The sequence below is a fragment of the Polyergus mexicanus genome, unplaced genomic scaffold, assembly GCF_030449975.1.
Source record: "Polyergus mexicanus isolate NDT 795.1 unplaced genomic scaffold, iyPolMexi1.0 SCAF_14, whole genome shotgun sequence".
Classification (NCBI taxonomy): Eukaryota; Metazoa; Arthropoda; class Insecta; order Hymenoptera; family Formicidae; genus Polyergus; species Polyergus mexicanus.
Window position 1 is genome coordinate 5,331,247 of NW_027223334.1, and position 17,307 is coordinate 5,348,553.

General features: G+C 35.5%; 3 protein-coding genes across 16 annotated transcripts in view; all 3 read left to right on the top strand.

The window, feature by feature from the left end:
* The window catches only part of LOC138939473 (troponin I-like), a 28,441-nt gene extending 26,116 nt beyond the window's left edge, over positions 1 to 2,325 (top strand). For 7 of the 13 annotated variants that reach the window (XM_070307292.1, XM_070307291.1, XM_070307290.1 and 4 more), the window contains 2 exons: positions 982 to 999; positions 1,756 to 2,325. In XM_070307292.1, the coding sequence (XP_070163393.1) occupies positions 982 to 999; positions 1,756 to 1,839 (102 nt within the window). In that variant the 3' untranslated portion in view covers positions 1,840 to 2,325. The remainder of the gene's footprint in view (positions 1 to 981; positions 1,000 to 1,755) is intronic. The other 6 variants (XM_070307298.1, XM_070307301.1, XM_070307296.1 and 3 more) reach the window with 1 other exon arrangement.
* Positions 2,326 to 3,597: 1,272 nt separating this feature from the next.
* On the top strand, positions 3,598 to 7,290 carry LOC138939257 (skin secretory protein xP2-like). The gene is made up of 6 exons (XM_070306900.1): positions 3,598 to 3,651; positions 4,114 to 4,336; positions 4,647 to 4,859; positions 5,641 to 5,838; positions 6,117 to 6,197; positions 6,496 to 7,290. The coding sequence occupies exons 1-6, from the start codon at positions 3,598 to 3,600 to the stop codon at positions 6,507 to 6,509; spliced, it is 783 nt and encodes a 260-aa protein (XP_070163001.1). The 3' UTR covers positions 6,510 to 7,290.
* Positions 7,291 to 11,890: 4,600 nt separating this feature from the next.
* LOC138939615 (CD151 antigen) overlaps positions 11,891 to 17,307 on the top strand; it is a 132,353-nt gene continuing 126,936 nt past the window's right edge. For both annotated transcript variants that reach the window (XM_070307567.1, XM_070307566.1), the window contains exon 1: positions 11,891 to 12,233. The gene's annotated coding sequence lies outside the window, so the exon portion shown is untranslated. The remainder of the gene's footprint in view (positions 12,234 to 17,307) is intronic.

Consider the following 17,307-nt stretch of genomic DNA (forward strand, 5'->3'; position numbering starts at 1 on the left):
TCTCTCTTTCTCCTCTCGTAAAACTTCACTAATTCGCCTTTCTCTGAAACATCGTTTAATTTCCTTTATCTCGCTCTTTTTCTCCGACATATCGCGGCGATTACTGCCTAATTTGTTTTTGGTATTCTTTTTTTAATCTTCGTGTTTTTTGTAATCTTTCCGTCTACTATATAATTACGTAAAAACTTTCGCGATAGCGTAATCCAGCACAAAATAGATAAAATATAAGATTAGGAGGGTGGTGGAAAAAAGGTGAGAATGGCTTGTGAAGTATATTTGAAGCTGACAGTTCTTCACTTTTATTTCGTACATAATGGCAAAAGCGCTTTACTCACACATACATGCCTGGCCACATACATTCGCGTTTTTCTACTCTTTACCATCTAATTATACTGTTGCCTTCCGTTTTTCCGCACACTCGCCTCGTTTATCTTCTGTTCACACGTGTTAATTGCCGCGCACTTTCTCACGCAAAATCCTTCATCCGGCAAATTGCCGCGTTTTACGCGAAAAACGTTAGAGAAAAAGTAAATAGAAAGAGAAATACCAGCTCGCCTGAAAAGGAAAGAAACTGAAATATCTCGCACTCTTTGAAAATAAAGTTTCGTTTTGATTACGCAATTGAAGCTCTTTCGCAGCTTGCCTTATCATTCGGCTGCCATGCTTCCAGGCTGTAAATGTGTAGAAATTTTTGTTCCGTCTTTGTTTGTTCACAATCGTGTACGCATTTTGACATATTAAAAAGAAAAATGTCTTCCATTATATTTTCCGAATTTGCGATAAATGAATAATTTAAAAATATTTTCGCAACGATCAATATGCGTGCGTCGATTACAATGTCGATCATGGTTTACGATGTAAGCCACGAACGATGCGTTATTTATTAAACAATATTTAAATATAATGTGTACATTAAATCCTTAATCGATGTCCATGTCTTATCCGTTGACTAATAATGTTGCTCTTGCATTATGTTCGCAGAACGCGTCAAAAGATAAGGTAAAACTTTAACAGCCAACTTGTAGCTCGATATGCATGCGTGGAAAAGAATGATGTGTGATAGATGGGAGTAGATAGGAAAACGAATGGATTATATGTGCGTGTATATGAAAGTGGAAGAATGGAGGAGTAGGATACGAAAAAAGCTTTCTTTGTTCTTAGCTGTTCGTAGTTATGCAGCATTTAATGCAAATTACTCTTCAATATTTTGTTTCTTCATTACTTTTTGTATTTGTGATTTCCTCACCATGTGTTTAGACGCATTTTGTCCCTGAAAATTTGCAACGATGCTGCAAGCCATTGTCTTAGTTTTACCATTCCGATGTTTTTTTTTTTTATTCATTTTATTTCGAAGGCTAGTACAGCTTGTTTCGCCGTTTCTTTTCATTTTTATTAACAATCAGCACGGCTTTGTAGATACCCCAGACACAGCGCAGTGCCAGACGACGTTTACGAAAACGTCGAGAGAATTTTTACGGTAATAAAGGATACGCGAGATTGGCGATCCTGAAAGTTGGCACAAAAATTCGCCATTGGACAATGTATGGGCGATGCCAAATAATTCTCGTAAATTTTTCGCAAATACAATCCTTCCGACTAAATAGCCCCTTTTCGAAACTTTTTCAACCCCCAGCACCGTCGACCCTGCTTTGCGAACGTTCACCCCGACACTGCTAACCAGTGTGCGAATCTAATCTCGAACATCCGTAACGAGATTTCCATGTATTTGATCGCAACATTTCCTCGATTTTGCAGAAGAAACCCGACTGGTCGAAGAAGGGCGACGAAAAGAAGGTAAAGGAGGAAGAAGCGGCGCCACCGACACCGGTGGAAGCATGAGACAATTGAAAATGCTCCCGCGAGATACACGCAGGATCATCTGCCCGTCATCGTCAATAACCGCTCGATGCAGGAACTCCAATAAACTTCCTCTTATATTTTTTAACTATCGATTCATTAATTTAATATGTCTTACTGTTGTGAGTTGCACGCAAAAATCTTGCCCGTCTATCTTGTCCGTTATGATTGCTACATCCTAGATTGTATCAAAATCTATTGACATTCAATATCCGATAGTTCTATTCCCTATCAAACCTTTTTTATAGATGTGATGTATCTATTTTTTTTTTTTTTTTAAATAGATCTTGTAAATTGCTGTAGACCTCTTGTTGCGTGCAAGATATATATTTAAAAAAAAATATAAAAAATTTGTCTTTCTATAAACCGAATGAGACAAGCAGGATCTAATTGTAAAGAGAATAACGGGGGGGAAATATATTACTTAAGGTTTATTGTAAAGCAAAATATTTAACGATATTCAAAATCTCTGTGTGTGATCATTTCCCCATGTTTTTTTTTTTTTTATATTCCTTTCATATGCCATTTGCAAGAAATCTTGTCTTAACCTTTGACGATTTAACGTATAACAAAATTATTGTATATGCAATGTTTTTTTATAATGTAGTAGAAAAATTGACTAACTTTTTTTTAATGATATAATTATGAAAAAAGGTCTTTTATTTCAGCTTAATTTAAAAAAAATATATATATTTTTAAAATTTTTAGCTAATTAAATGTCTCTGATGCAATTTAAGGCAATAGTATAATATGGTTTAATTAAAAATGTTCAACGTCTGGTATTTTCTTGCCATATATTTTGAGTCTTGATAATTTTTAATTATAAAAAATATCAGAATACGTTAATAGTATATCATGTTAGCAAAAAATTTGTGCTGAAATTTATTATTACAGCATTGATCGATAAGAATAATGCCGAAAGCTCTTTAATTTGTATAGAGAGAAGCTAATATCTAGAAATATACGGTAGGTATGTCACTAACCGGATTTCGCTTAATAACCATTCGCTATTGAGTGACGCTTTCGACACAGCTTCATCACGTTCGCTATGATACACATGCTGTTATGTGCTTTGACAATTTTAATCTACTTAATTGATTTACGAATCCGTTTATTTCTCTCCACTTTCGAGAAGTCTTTGTGTCGACTAGTATTCAAAATGAAATGTGTATCGGCGATAATTTTCAATTGACAACTAGCTTTCAATTTAGTATTTCAATATTTTATTCAATTATATTACATTTCACTACTTTCTAGGAAAAAAATCCGACAACTAATTCTGTCTTTGCCTTCTCATTTCTATCCGACAATGAAAAATGACATATTTGTCACATTTTTTATTGGGATATAAATTAAACTTTAAATTTTTTTTTTTTATATATATTTATTCAACGCTTACGATCATACCGCAATTTTTTTCACGTGTGTTTATTATCGCGCCAATTTGCGTCTCGATAATGGACGTTGATGTATCCAATTAAACGGCACTTTCGACAAAGCCGTATTATATCAACCCGAAACAAATATTGAACCTTTTCCATTCAATCGCGTGTTACATGCGATCAATTTTCAATCTCCATGTTTATTTCGCGATTCATCGATCGTTTTCCATACGCTGCTGGCGTAAATCTATCCTGCGACCTCTGTTCGACACGCATTCGACCGTATTTATAATTGGATGTCGCGCACATTGTTTAATTATCTTGACAATATACGCGATCATAATGGCTGCGATGATTTATGGCGCAAAATGCCGTCAACGAGACTCGGAGAAAGCGAGGGGCGCGTTACGTCGTAAGCTCATGGACATTGCATAAAGCATTATTATCGACAACGGGACAAATGACGTATCTATAAACGGCGGTTTAATGCGAGTATATTTGCGAAACGTGCGCGCTGACCGTTAATCATACAATTTAATACATGTGTCGGCGGCGGTTCGCGCAATTGTGTTTTATCTACGCGGAAGCACTTTTCGTGACAAATCCCATGACGAAACAGATGCATTTCTGTTGCCAATCGCGCATTAAACTCTAATAAAATATATTTGGAATGTCATTTTATTCATCTTCATGTAATTGTCTTTATTTACGAAAAATTTCAATGGTCGAGTCAAAGAGTATAATTCTCCTCGATTTTTTGAAACACGTTTCCTTAGTCTCTTCCTTTTATACATATTTCAATTTATCACAATATTACAAGTCTTTGCTGCCGGATAATAAATGCATTTTGCGTTAATGCATGTTTGATGTATAGGAAGGCGAACAAGCTGAAGCTCCTGTGACGGAACCAACGCCACCGGAACCGACACCGACGCCAGAACCAGCGCCAGCCCCGTCTCCAGTTCCGGCCCCGCCAGCGGAACCCGCTCCCACGCCGTCATCAGCACCCTCACCGGCACCTCCAGTCGAAGGTGCTCCAGCAGCTTCTCCCGCAGAAGGTGTCCCATTGGCGGAAGGTGCTGCGCCAGCACCTGCTGGTAAATATAGCTTGAAACAATTTTGAATACACACGAGTGATTTTTCGCGAAATTTGTTCCATTTTTTTTTGAAAGAATTGAAACTTTAATAGTGAAACGAAATCTTAAGCTACATAATAAACTATAGATGGTATTCCAGATCAGTTTTTCTTAATTTTTTGATCAATAACTTTAATTAATTTTGATTAATTTCCCTTTAATCAATTTCTTTTCAAAATTTGATAGAATGCATGCGCAGTGTCTCTTCTTTTTATGATTTTTTTAATTTTACATTTTTCGAACAAATACTAATTATTTAACATATTTGTAGAAGATGCGCCACCAGAAGCCCCAGCAGAAGGTGCTGCACCATCTGCGGAAGGTGTTGCGCCACCGGCGGAAGGAGCTGCACTTCCGGCCGAAGGAACCGCACTTGTTGCTCCTGCGGAAGGCGCACCGGTTGAAGGAGCACCTCCAGCCGAAGGTTCTGCACCCGTTACTGCTCCTGCCGAGGGTGCACCCGTAGAGGGAACACCAGTGGAAGGTTAATTTCATCTTCTCTTTTCTTTTATATTAATAAAAAATATCAGTCCTATTATTCACAAAATTATATTAAATTTTCAAAAAAATATAAAATAAATCCAAATTATATATTGTATATTGTATATTATATTAAATCTTTAGCTGTGCGAACACCGTATACTGATATAAATATATTTTTTATAACAAAAGTAAAATTTTAAATCGAATAATCGATGTGTGAAGACTTTTCAATATAAATTTATGATATCGTTATTTTATGCTGATTAATAATAAGTCAAGCCAATATTTTGTTAGTCAATGATATTAAAATAGCTTTTATCAATTAAGGCGATACGTGGCGCCGGGCGTAGAGTCGCAGGCTGGTAATCGAAAGCTTCCAGGTTCTTCGATTCCGCTCGAGTCCCATATGACTCAAAAAGATGTTTTCACACATTATCCTATATAATGCCTATATTGGTTTATCATATATTATCCTATCCAATAACTATATTAGTTTATCATATATTAACCTATCTAATACCTATACCTAGTTAATGATGTATAGACAATTCCTTTCGGAAAGTCTCCCAGACGTATCAGAGAAGAAGAAGAAGAAGCTTTTATCAATGCAACAGTTACAATATTGATGTCAATCAATTATTGTCAATTTCAATCATGTTGGTTTTTGGTTTTCTAAATGTAAAAAAATGTGTCGTAAAAAGGGATCGTGATTGATCTGTTATATACTATAATAGAATTTTTAGCATCTTTCGTAATGTAAAAAAAAAAAAACAATTGCGTAGGTGCAACACCAGCAATATCGGAAGGAACTCCTGCGGCTCCGCCAACGGAAGAAACTCCCTCAGCCGAAGGAACTGCTCCTGCCGGAGCTCCAGGTGCAGAAGGTGCACCAGTCGCACCCACCGAAGAAGCCGCATCCGCCGCTGCGCCTGCAGCGACATCTGCAACTCCAGCGGAAAGCGCACCGGCGCCCGCCGAAAGTATGTAAAATATTTTGTGTGCGTAATTTGATTGTTTTTATTTTTCAGGTTACATAGCAAAATTTATTTTTTCATAAATCCGACGTTTTAAATTCTTTCAAACAAAAATTTGCAATTTGTTTTTTTATCGAGACATTTTCATTTTTCGAAACCGAACATTTTATCATACGGTTTTGAAAAAATATAAGGAACAATAGAATTTTTGGATTGCCAACTTTTTTCGTTGCCTGGCAAAAGTTGGCTTCTATTAATTTTAAATTTTTTAACTTAATTTTTAGCTAATCTAGTTTTGATATTGCGAGTTACAATCCGCATCAGAGGCAATCCCGCGCTAAAGAGCGCGAAATACATCATGAACGGTATGTCAAAGCCAGCAAGTAAGAAAAGCAACGGACACTAAAAAAAAAGAAAAACATCGCATTCGACGAACTAAAAATTATCTAATCTAGTGTCACAGGCATGTTATAGGCCATAGGCGAACTAATTATTCAAACTAATCGCGTACCAGCCAGATCATCGTCTGCTAGTGTCTATCGAAGAAAAATCGACGAGAGCTATTCTCCTCGACTATCATCGACTTATCATTAACTCTAGTTTATTATTACTATGTTATCACGTGTTGTTTCACGTGTTAATCCCTTTTCTTTTCTCGCACAGCACCTGCATCGTAACTTGGGCGGAAAAGAGGACGAAAAGCGAGAGAAAGAGAGAGCGAACAGGATCACACACCTTGCCGCATATTTTCCTCTCGTTGAGACGTCAAACTTTGCGGAACATCTGCACGTTCAACAGTAACGAACGGATATGAGACCGCGGCCTATACGATATCGTGGCCCGCACTTTTCTTATCGTCACTTTTCTCATCATTATCATTATCATCGTCATCGTCAGCATCCTTATACCGTCATCTCTATCGCCGCCGTTGCCTCATCGCTCACGCCTTGCATATTCATCGCTCATGCATCACGAAAACTCGCACGTGCCGCACGAGATGCAAAGGAAATCAGAATAATACGAGTGCGAGAAAGAGAGAGAATGGGGGATCGCGTGTCTTGTAGCGCGATATGTCTTATGGTCGAGAACTCGATGCGCAGCTCATATTTTATTTGTCTCCGTTATGAGAAACGAATCCGCGCGTCATTAAAATGCCGGGAAGAGGACAGTTCTTATTTAACGAATGCTGCGATTATTTATTAATCGAGACATCGAGTTAATCGTTACATCAAGTACATATTTCGTCACGTTCGCTCGAGAGCATTAGATAACTTTTCTATCAAACGACCATTAGATATTAATCGCAACAATGGTACAATTAACCAACTGCGCCTCGGAATTTTCTGTAAATAATCCACTGCGGCACGTCGTAGTTCTCTTTACACAGATCGATATCGGATTGACACATCTTCTGTACACGAGAAATTGGATTTCGTAATAAAAGCTTTTCTTCGATTATTGGTAACGCTTCTCTCGTTTAACAGTATCCGCTCTATCCCCCTTATCCCACAGAATTTATCTCGTCCTCTATTTACGATTAGTCTTTTCTATCGTATAATTCATAAATGATTAAAAAATAATCGAATGATTCGTTTAAAGCGTATAACGCTAATTTTGCATATAACTTTTTTAACATCGATATAAATTTCTCTCCTACGCGTTTTACGTTTAATAATAATAATTGTCTGTAAATGATTTATTTGTACGATTTGTGTACAAATTTTATTATTTCTTAGATCGAAATTTATCGTTTATCGCCAATAGTATAGGCGCAACAGATCCTTTTAGGCACTTGAAAATCATTTGTTTTATCGCCGGGGTATACGCGTTTTGCCCTTTGTCGTGCTTTGTTTCACGGCATATACACGAAAGGGCACAATAGACGGTCCTTTATAATGGAGTCTAAATAGGAGTCTTAATATACGTTCTGTCATACCGTAGAATCTCTTTGTTATATGTATGACATTTCCTGTTCACGTACACGTACACGTATATAAGAAGAGTAATAAAATATATTTATAATTAATTAAATAATTAAAAATATAATTAATTTTATGATAATAATGTATTATACAGGATGTCCCCAATTTAAATGGCAAAACTTCAAGAGCGTGTAGGGGACCGAAAAACTAAGACAAGAAGTCCTTTAGAGGTTTGCTCGTTTTTGCTCCATTTTAGAGAAAATTGCAAAAATTCAATCTCTCATTGTCAGTTGCTCTCTTGAGTTGATTGGAATTGAATAAACTTTCTGCTTCAAGATTCCTCACATATGTAAACACTTGATGTTATCCTTTACGGTGCCAATCAATTCAAAAGAGCAATTAAGAGACCGAATCATAGATGCAGTGCACCAAATATCACTAGAACAATCTAGCTGCAATTAATAAGGTCAGTGCTAGATGTAATGCTTGCATTGCTGCAAGAGGGCAACATTTTGAACAATATCTGCATTAAATAGATGATAACATAAATAAAATGCAAATAAATAAGTAAAAAAACGAAAACTTGTTTTGTTTCTTTTTTTGTAATTTTCCCCAAAATGGTGCAAAAACGAGCAAACCTAACCTCTAAAGGACTTTCTGTCTTAGTTTTTCGGTCCCCTACGCGCTCCTGAAGTTTTGCCATTTAAATTGGGGACATCCTATATATAATATATTATAATTAACTCAATATATTGAATATATTACAATAATAAAAAATATATATCAACAATAAATACTAGCATTATGTATGTGTGTGTGTGTGTGAGAGAAATGCATTTTAAAGAAATTGTTTATATATAAATTAGAGTACATTATAAAGCCGATTCTTCGTATAATAAAATGCTAATTAATACTTGAATTTAAAATTAGAAATACATATCTATCGTCAATTATTTGATCTTGATTGCAAATGATAATTCTCGCTCAATGGATGCACTTCGGTTAATTCCGCCATCACACATCGATAATTGGCGTAAATGATACCCATAACAATTTTGGCATGAAACAATAGCATTGTTTACATAAATCAAAATTCAAAATGTAATAACAAGGTATCTGATAATAATCATAATTTTACACGTGCGCGTCATTACTGAACCGTATAAATGTAGATAGGAGATCATTACGAATGGGTTTAGTCGCAGCTGAAATATTCAAGGCTCAATATACGTTTTCGCGTTGGAAGCGAAAAACAAAGAGGCATTTCATACAATTATAACGGTTTCTCTCGCGAAATGATAATTGCGTCCATAAAGCAACGAATTACATACTTTGGGTGTGTTTGTTGCATGAAGGCAGGAGATCAGAAATAATCGTGTGAAGCCAGAAGATTGACAGGTACAGTAAGGCCTATATCTATGAATATCTAACGCAGAATGCGCAGGGTTAATGTCAATTGTCTCACACATGAGATACACAAGAGAGAACCGCAGGAAAGTTTAAACTAACTCACACAGTAATCGAGATAGGATTACTAAATAAATTGAGACGCTATTTGAAAAAGTATTGCCAGAGAACCTTGACCGAGGAAAGAAAGTGAGGGAAATTCTTGGCGCGCGAGCTCGTTCATCTTTGTTTGCAGTACACGATCAGCACAAAACAACTGCTAATCGTACGATATTTAAATATGCGACGACGTATAATGTTACTTCTCGAATACGGCGATTTCTGCGAAGATGAGATAAGCGCGTATTCCTAGAAAGCATAGAGACCCTTAAAGAGTGAAGCGATACGTTCAACACTTATTTCGTTTCTCAATAGTCAGATTGTCGTGTAGCGATTAAAAAAATATACGTCGAATTCAATAAATATGCTAAAGTTTCACGTTCTGTACGAAACCGTGGATTATTGCGACGAAGTTTTCATCTAAAGATTATTATCAATCATTACTTTTTGGAAACGTAAATTGACACAGTATCGATATTTATCGCAATTTAAAACATGCTATTCCAAATTCTCTACTGCTATGTATATTGTACCGCGTTTGAGAGATATAGAACTTTTCTTTCTTCCAACAAACATGCAAATTAATATATAAAAATATTTGATATTAATAATTTTAGCAACATTGCTATAAATTTTAAAGTGAGAAATAATTTGTGTTGCATAAATAAAACGTGTTTTCTTTTCTCTTGAAATATATCTACCTAGTTGTAAGAGACTTTTATACATTATACAATTGTTATTGCATTATTTTCTGTTTTAAAGCATTTTATTATAGCAATGTTATGCACACGTTATAATTACATTGGGTCTAAAGGTAATTATAGAAAAAAATTATACGAAAGCAACAAATACATTACATACAATTTCTATCACTCGGAATACATAATCTATGTAAGTTTAAAAAAATTTGAAGAGAAGAGATACTCTTACGATTAAACTGAATCGTTTACCCACGACATTATAAAGTCGCAAATTGCAAACCTGATCGCAATCGAAGATATCAAATCGCATCGTGTACACAAGACCGCAAAAAGTTGACGGTTGAATAATATCGATACGCGAAAGAAATACGTTACGTGAATTTAAAACTATATACCTATTGTATATACACACACTTGACGTCATGCATGACGAGTGCGCTTTCGTACTTAAAGATAGCTTCTAGATTAAATGCATCGCATCTAGGGTTGCACGAGACCCAAGACAAGACAATATTCGCAAAAATATTGTATTGGTCTTGAAAATTTTAATCTTGTCTTGGTCTTGAGAGGATTTTTGTATCAAAGATCTTATATCTTGTCTTGTCTTGCCTTGATTTTTATTCATAGCTTTTATTTAACACTAACAATAAATTATTTGTCAGCTTGATAAAAAACAGAAAATAGTAAGTATATCCGATTTCTTCTGTTATCCGAAGCGCCGAGCACGATTTTCGTTTGTTCTTTACTGCGTATGCTCACGTCTCAATTGTGCAGACGCAGTCTAAAAACTAAACCAAGTTCTTCCGCTGAACATGCAAACATTTCCGAAAGTGATAATGAAAGTTCGGAAGTAAGTGCAGTTAAACAATGTACATAGAGAACTTATTTTAAGTATGAAAGAAGAAACAATGAAAAAATCGGCGTATGTTTATTATGTCAAAAAGAAAATGTGGCTAAAGAAATAAAAATGAAAAATAGTAACACTACTGGATTAAAAAAACATTTGGAGAAAGATCATAAAAAAGCATATGAAGATTTATTTGGATTAAAAGCAACGAGAAATAAAATATTGTCGGAAAAACAAAAAGCGATAGATATATTTTTAAACGTAAGTATTGAAATTAAACTTTATAAATTAAGTAATATAAAGTAATTAATTTGCGCTATTTTTATGTCACATTAAAGTGTGTAATGATAATGATGCGCAGACTCTTTAAATTTAAATTTTTTAAATTTATAAATGTTTTTATTTACTAACAATAAATAAAATTTTTTGTCTTTCTCGCCTATTTCCATATTAATTAAAATCTCCGTTCAGAGATCGGGAACAATTAGATAACTTTTTTTAAAAACCAAGACTTCTTCATAAGATCAAGAATCTTGATCATTTGTTTTGGTATTGTCTTGATAATTAATTTAAAATCTTGTCTTGATCTTGTCTTGAAATTCAAGACAAAAAACAGACTTCTGAAACGTTGCCTTCCTTTTTTAATTTTGGCGCAATATTTATTCGATTACGCGCAGTCTATATTTTCTACGTCTATAGTTCCTACGTATGATCTAAACGAGACGATGTATTCGATCCGGAAGTAGCCATTGTCAAGTATCAAGATATATATAAGTATATGTATTCCATAGTCTCAGATCGTTCTCACAATTAGTGCGTGTATCGCGCTGGAAAGCTAAAGTGGTTTTTAATAGAGAGCGAGGCTTCATGAGACGATAATCGCGCGAAATTATAAAATTGCAAATAACAGAGAGAGAGAGAGAGAGAGAGAGAGAGAGAGAGAGAGAGAGAGAGAGAGAGAGGTGGGAGACGTTTAACTTGTCGGCGCGCGTGGAAAATAATGATGTGAGGCGTGAGAGATCGACAGGTTATCGCGCGCAATTTCGGGTCGGTCGAGATCGCGTGCGGCGCACTTCACAACGAATCGTCGGTGGCTGCGCGGGAGAGCGACGCGCATCGAGTCAGTCGCGCTCCGACCTTCGCCGCGGAAAGTCACGTCGGTGTCTCCTCGATTTGTGTGCGCGTCGTTCTCGATCGCCGTGCCGCGGATTTATCGCGCGAGTGTTGTATACGAAGTGAGACGTACACGCCGATTGATAACGCGAGTGTTGTACTCGATTTAATCGGTTAGTGCAAAGGTACGCCATTACGAAAATTCCACGCCGGTCGTCGTCCGTCACCACGCGCGTCGTCGGAAAGAGAGATCATCGGTGGATGCTGTTTACGTCCTCCCAGTTGCCACGACATCGTTCCAAGGACTGCTCGGTAAATACATGTCATTCATCGTATACACATATACACATGACATATATATATGTACGTACGCGTGACAAGTGCGGCGCAGCAAAAAGATTCACGCCGATGGAATCCGTGTCCCAGATAAGAGCGATGTTCGCGGCGCGAACGTTACGTTTTCAAATCGTACATGCATAATGCAATCACGTGACTGCAAGTTCACTCGATACGCGCTTCAATGAAGTTGCCGCCGACGCGGTTTTGTAAAGCGCTACGTAAGAATATTTGATGAAATGTCCTGTTGTCTCAATCAGATGCATATTGATTTTATCTCATCTTTTATTTCACGCGAGAGAAAAATTAAAAAGAAAGAAAAAGAAAAATCCGTCAACGGATTCTAATCGCAGTAATACACTTGTATACTTAATTTTATTAAATACCCCTACAAGTTTATTGTGAAACATGACGTAACACATCGCTTCTAGATAAAAACGTGTCAATAAAAATAATAGAAAAATTGCTGAAACTGTTTACGGATATTGTTTGTCGTCGGTATTTTTAATAAAAATGTTTTCCAATATTTATCACACGCGACCCTCCTTTTTACATTCTCTATATCCCGAATAGACATTTTATATGCAGATATTACAATGAACGATGATGGGAAGAGAGCTATTCTTAGAATCCGATCAGCATTTTATCCGCGTGTTGTAAATATAGATTGCTCGTTTAAGCGTGCAAATTTTTCATATTCACAGAAGGCAAACATACGCTCCGAAAAATCGAAACGCCCGCTGCCAGTCTTTACTTTCCGGACTGTAAATATGCTGATCAAGGGTAGATTATCGTGGTAAATAGAAGCGCGTATTCTACTCGTGTCTAATATTTCCAGTACGAGTGACCGTTTTAACTCTAGTGTTAGTCGATGAATGATGATCTTTTCTTTTCTGTAATAAAACCGGCCAGAATGTGTTATATTAGGTGTACAACTTTGCTTCCGCCGTTTTCCTATAGATGGCTTTAGCGGTAAGTAGTGGTCGAAATAAATAGATCATAGACGTCATGCGATAAACTTGGGCATCTGTCAACATAACCCCATAGAAACATTAGTCGATTTGTGTCTGCGTCATAAAGTTATTCTCGATTGAAAATGTCAGTTTACGAGCCAAATTCTCGTCATTTGCGGGAGGTTTTAATTTTCTGCTTCAATATGAAGAAATCTGCGGCCGAGGCTCATCGAATGCTCTCAAATACTTATGGTGAAGCCGCTATTAGCGAAAGAACGTGTCGTGAGTGGTTTCAACGCTTCAAGAACGGTGATTTTCACGTCGAAGCGCGGCATAGCGGTGGAAGAGAGAAGGTTTTCGAAGATGCAGAATTGGAGGCGTTACTTAATGAAGACTCGAGTCAAAGTCAAAAAGAATTGGCACTGGGAGTGACTCAACAAGCAATTTCAAAACGCCTCATAAATGTATAACCAATTTTTTACAATAAAGCCTCGAATTTTGGAAAAAAAACGGCGGAAGCAAAGTTGTACACCTAATACATAGTCGTATACTTTTACGATGTTTCTATTTGAACAATCCAATCAATCAAAGTTTCATTTTCGTCATTGAAATACGCGGTCGAAATATTTCAATCGCTTCTCATATTGTATATAATACGGAACGAGTGAGATGGGTTTTTTTTTTATACATATAACTTTATTCATTTATTTTTTATTTCATAACGTAAACGAACGATTGAATAAAAAAATCTCTGCTGTTTCGCTTACAATTAGCTGAAAATCAAATGAAAGTGCTGGCGAACGTATCGGGCTTTTGGTACTTATTAAAGTCGCTAGTTAAACGCGTGCTTAGGAAACAAATTTCGCAGATAATCCAAGAAAGTAGAAACGACGGTACTCAGCGCTACGCGATTTTTTTATTCTCACGTAGCATCGATCGTATATTTAATTGGAAAAAAAAAAAAAAAAATCAAACTGCAATGCGACGAGAACGTGGACTAATGTTTTCCGATTTAAATACCTTGAAATCTAATTACACGCGTACTTGTTTTGACAATGCACGGAGAAAGAGATTAACGGACGGTTGAGAGGGGAGAAATAGAAAAAATTCTCTCTGCCGGTTCGTTCCGGTTGTACCGGTTCCAGTCGTATGGAACCTGCGAAGGAGACGTGTGGATAGACAGATGAGAGAGAGAGAGAGAGAGAGAGAGAGAGAGAGAGAGAGAGAGAGAGAGAGAGAGATAGTTGATTGATAAGAAATCCATCGAGTACATAACAACTTCCTCTCTCTGTAAATCCTGCGGCATATTCAGAGATAGCGATGCTAATACTTGATCATTAGTAAAATTAATTCTACTGAATCGGTTTACTATCTGGATCGTAAAGTAAACCGTATACCGAAGGGTGTTTGTGTTTGAAATATTCCGTTTACATCTTCAATGCATTTAAAAATCTGCAAAGTTTTAATTCTCGATCCCCTTATAATAATTGCAATAATCGTTGTGGCAAATAAAAAAATATTTATAAGTATTTATAATCGTTGTTTGTTTCTTTTTTTTTTTTTTTTATATATAATTCTAGAGATATCATAGAAGAGGAAAAAATAATTGCTCGTATAAAGAAGAGAATTCTAGAAAATAAATTAATAAAGCAGTTGGGTACTTCTTTTCTCAATACTTGGATGTATTTGAGAAATTCAGCAAATACAGCAGCGATTGTGTGATTAATAAACTTGTCATGTAAATGATTCATTCGTAAGCGAATCGAGTTATACGCCCTTAAGTAATACGTCGAGCTTGTAAAGTAAAATATCCCGCGGGTCTTCTATCTCATCGGAGTACCAAAATATGTACTCCGTATTGGGGTACACATCGAACAGAATTTCGCGTTAAAGCAACACGTTTGTGCAACACGCCGACCCCATACGTTTGTGTCTCTCTTCTTCCCCTTCTCTCTCTCTCTCTCTCTCTCTCTCTCTTTTCCGGGATATTGCGTGTTGGGCAGGATTCGAGGTTTATTCGAGTCTCGGAGTTGTCGCTCACGCCGAAGATGGAAGAGTCGCTTCCCCGTAATATCCGTTATTCGGTTCCGCGAGCTCGGAAGTTGCCGCGAACGTTGACGGGATTTATCTCAACCCTCGGCCAAAGTTGCCGGGAAAATAAGGCGAGCCTTCCGGTCGTCGCGCTGCTCGTCGGAGCGATGTGACGGAGTTCAAATTCAGGGTCTTATGAAAGAGCTTATAGGCATCCTACTCCGAGATTCATCGGCCCCCGACAGGAGATCGCTGCGCTGTTCCGGGATTAAAGCTGAACGCGATCGTTTCACGGAATTGTAAACAAGTACTTTTAGTTTGAGAGCGCTTATGCGTGTGAAAAATAAGTAATGAATAAGGAGATTAATATAAAAAAATAGAGTACTATTAGAACACCTTTTAGTTATTAATTTTTATACAGGATGTAACAGAGCGCCTGTATCAGCAGTTTTTCGAGGAAACAACGCATTTTCGTGAAAAATGTTTCGTGCAAAAGTTGTAGAGCTCTACGTGGCGCATTATATAATAATATTAGTATGACCTTGAATAGCACCGTCAAGGTCATATAAAAATTACTTTGAATTTTTTTAATGAAACTCTATTTTTCATTACATATTCTTGTAGCTTATCTCGAGAGCTTTCCAAAATACTATATTAAAGTATTTTTTTCATTAAGTACTTTTTGAGTTATTTTATATTTTAATCTGACATATTTTGATATAAAAAATAAAATATTTCGTAAAATATTCAGTTTTCAATAATCTTACCGTGATACTTTTATGTACAAACAGAACAATAAGACAAATCAATTAGTGAAAATAAGAACAAATAATTGTTTAAAAAAATACATTGTAAATAATTTTCTTAAAAACAATTATCTTTTTATACTAATTAATTTTGGAAAGTGTTTTGGAAAGCTCTCGAGATAGGCTACAAGAATATGTAATGAAAAATAGGGGGTTTCATTTAAAAAATTTAAAGTGATTTTTTTATGATCTCGACGGTGCTATTCAAGGTCATACTGATATTATTATATAATACGCCACTTAGAGCTCTACAACTTTTGCACGAAACATTTTTCACGAAAATGCATTGTTTCCTCGAAAAATTGCTGATACGGGCGCTCTGTTACACTCTGTATATATATTATAAATTTTTACAAATTAATTTTTTTTATAGTTTACTATAAATTTTTATATATAAATATAGCAGATATTTATATATAAAAATATAGTATAGTAAAATATAAAGAGAATCTATATGTACACAGAGAGAAAAAGGTTTCTTTAAATTTAATATATCTATTTGTTTGACTTATATTTGTTTCATTACAAAAACATAATTTTAACGAAACATTATTTTGTTGAATAAAAAATTGAATAATTTCCTTGCATTAAATCATGTTGTTTGACAGAAAAATAACTATTATTTAGAATAGTATAATTTATTCGCTTACCGCTATGCGGCGCGCTATACTTCACTATACTCGTATTCAAGTTTCTGTCATAAGAGTACACGAATAAGGCCTGCAAAATACGGCTAATAACATTTAACAACTATTTCTATCAGTTTCATTTCTGTCCGATTTTTCAAAATTTGAAAAATCGGACAGATAAATGTCCGATATTCATTTATTTTGATAGAAATTTCGAATTTAAGTAAAATTAAGTTTTTCCTATATCCTATAGTCCTAAGATGCTTCAAAGATTCGATTAGAAAGATGCAGTAACGTGCCATTTAACTTTATCTAACTTGTTTTAAGATTTTTTAAAAATTGTTAAAAGCAATATAACGAATCGTTTAAATAAAAGAAGAATATCGTTTGAAAGAATAATATAATTGTTTAAGTTGAAGAAAAAATAAAACTCATTCAAAAAATATTTTATTTAAGATAAATAAATATATTATTTGAAAATAAAACAATCATACTCGTTACTTTAAACGTTAGTATGGTTGGACCATTTCAAGCATCATATATTTCTTTGGTTACAACAAAATTTATGAAATCCAAAGAAACTTTTCTCTCTGTGTAAAACTCTCCACATTTAAATAACAATCTGTGAATG

What these genes read in the sequence shown, in the direction of transcription:
- LOC138939257 (XM_070306900.1), top strand. Translation starts at nt 3,598, where the DNA reads ATGGCGCAAAATGCCGTCAACGAGACTCGGAGAAAGCGAGGGGCGCGT. An exon ending in AGAGGGAACACCAGTGGAAG is followed by an intron (nt 4,860 to 5,640) that starts GTTAATTTCATC and finishes ACAATTGCGTAG; the next exon opens with GTGCAACACCAGCAATATCG. An exon ending in CGCACCGGCGCCCGCCGAAA is followed by an intron (nt 5,839 to 6,116) that starts GTATGTAAAATA and finishes CTTAATTTTTAG; the next exon opens with CTAATCTAGTTTTGATATTG.